Consider the following 1,842-nt stretch of genomic DNA (forward strand, 5'->3'; position numbering starts at 1 on the left):
CCCCACCCCGCCCCCTCGCTCCACCCCGCCTCGGCCGCCTCACCCCGCCTTGCGCCTCCCTCCTAGCGGACCAGGGGCTTGTCGCTTCCTCATGGCTTGGCTGCCCCCTGCCTGATGCTGCGCTGGGCAGGACAGGCTGGGCCGTGCTGCGGATGGAGGCAGACCCCGGTAGCCTGGAACAGCACGGGTGCTTCTTGCTCCTGTTGCTGCCTGTTGCCTGGGGCCCCACGCCGAGGCCTGGCTGAGGGCCTCGCCTTCCCCCGCGTGCCATGGGGCAGAGGAAGACACCATGGTGCAGGAAGGCGCATGCAGCTTTGCTGGGCAGAGACTCTTCGGGCTACTTCCGCCGCCACTTCCTTGGCCTGGGCCAGCCCGTGGCCATGCCTGAAGTCATGGCAGATGGGGATGGATGAGCCTCCAGAGGGGCTGAGTGGACAGCCCTAGGCCCCCCATGCCTGTCGCCTCAGGGCCTCTCAGGCAGGCACGGCTCCAGCATCCTCTCCTCCAGGAAGCCCTTCTGTCCACTCCAGCCAGGAACATGCAGTCAAGAACCAGGTGGTGGGGACAGGGTAAACGCACAGCCCAGGTCCCTGTCATAGGGAGCAGATGGCAGGGATAGGGAGAGCATGCAGCTCAGGTCCCCGCTGTACTGGGAGGTCACACAGCTGGGTGGGAATTCTGGGCACGGCCCCTCCCTTACTGACAGGGCTCCCCTCCCTGGATGGTGGAGGTGCCCAGGCACCACCCTTGTTGCTGGTTCATGGCCTTGGGGTAGGTCCTACCCTGCTGGGGAATCCTGGGGGCCGAAGGGAGCTCAGGGAGTCAGCCTGAGCTTGATGCTTTGGTAAGTGTGGAAGGCAAGCAGGACGACCTGCAGGGGTCAGGAAAGGGTGACTGTGACTCTGGAAGCAGCCCTGGGTGGGGATGTGCTTGGCCAGCTGCAGGGCCTCACTGCGGTCCACTGCACTGTCAGCTTCCGGCCCCCTGGGGCAGGCGAGGTGGGCGAGCCAGGGCCTCGGATGATCCCTACCCTGTCCCTTCTTCCCAGGAAGCGCCGAGGAGCCATCAACAGCAAGCAGCTTACCTACCTGGAGAAATACCGGCCTAAACAGAGGCTGCGGTTCAAAGACCCACACACACACAAGACCCGCTGCTGCGTCATGTAGCTCAGGACCTCGGCTGGGCCTGGCTTCTGGGCCTGGGGCCCATGGTGGCCCTGCCGTGCCCTGCCCAGCCTAGCCCAGCCCAGCAGGGGCTCCGTGCCTTGGCTGGCCCCACCTGCCTTTTCCTCCCTGATGCCCCCCATCCTCCCATCCCCCTGCACCCCCCCCCCCGTGTGTCCTCCTGGCCCTTTGTCCTGTCTCTGCCGTTTCCACTGGTGGCGCTGCCCATGGCTCTGTCTCTCCGAGGTGGGTTGGGTGCCCTCTTCCCCAGACACCCTGCCCCCCCTAACACCAGCCCAGGCTGGGCTCCTCCGGCCTTTTTGTTGCAGGGCGGGTGTGTATTTTGTAACCACTGGGCCCAGCTCCTCCTCTGCAGCCCCTTGCCCTGACCAGTTCTCGGCATCTTAAGTTATTAGATCCCGGGACAGTCAGGTGCTCTGGATGCTCGAAGGCAATAAAACAGGAGCCATGGCCATGTGTGTGGAGTGGGCTGTGGGGTTAGGTGGGGGCAGGCCCTGGCCTGGGGGCCCCCGGAGGCCGCTGTCTGGACGCTGGGCTGCTGCCCAGGATGGGGCTTCTGTGTGCTCCCATGCTGCCCTCTGGTGGCCATGCTGGGTCCCTGCACCCCGCCCCGGGGGTCAGCCTGCCCTGTTCTGCTAACCAAGGCCGGAGCCCGACT

General features: G+C 65.7%; 1 protein-coding gene across 5 annotated transcripts in view; it reads left to right on the top strand.

The window, feature by feature from the left end:
• Window positions 1-1,636, top strand: part of PTP4A3 (protein tyrosine phosphatase 4A3) — a 45,667-nt gene extending 44,031 nt beyond the window's left edge. For all 5 annotated transcript variants that reach the window (XM_017511455.1, XM_037732443.1, XM_037732442.1 and 2 more), the window contains one exon: window positions 1,049-1,636. In XM_017511455.1, coding sequence (XP_017366944.1) covers window positions 1,049-1,166 — 118 coding nt within the window. In that variant the 3' untranslated portion in view covers window positions 1,167-1,636. The remainder of the gene's footprint in view (window positions 1-1,048) is intronic.
• The last annotated feature ends 206 nt before the right edge of the window (window positions 1,637-1,842 follow it).

The sequence above is a fragment of the Cebus imitator genome, unplaced genomic scaffold, assembly GCF_001604975.1.
Source record: "Cebus imitator isolate Cc_AM_T3 unplaced genomic scaffold, Cebus_imitator-1.0 Scaffold449, whole genome shotgun sequence".
NCBI lineage: Eukaryota > Metazoa > Chordata > Mammalia > Primates > Cebidae > Cebus > Cebus imitator.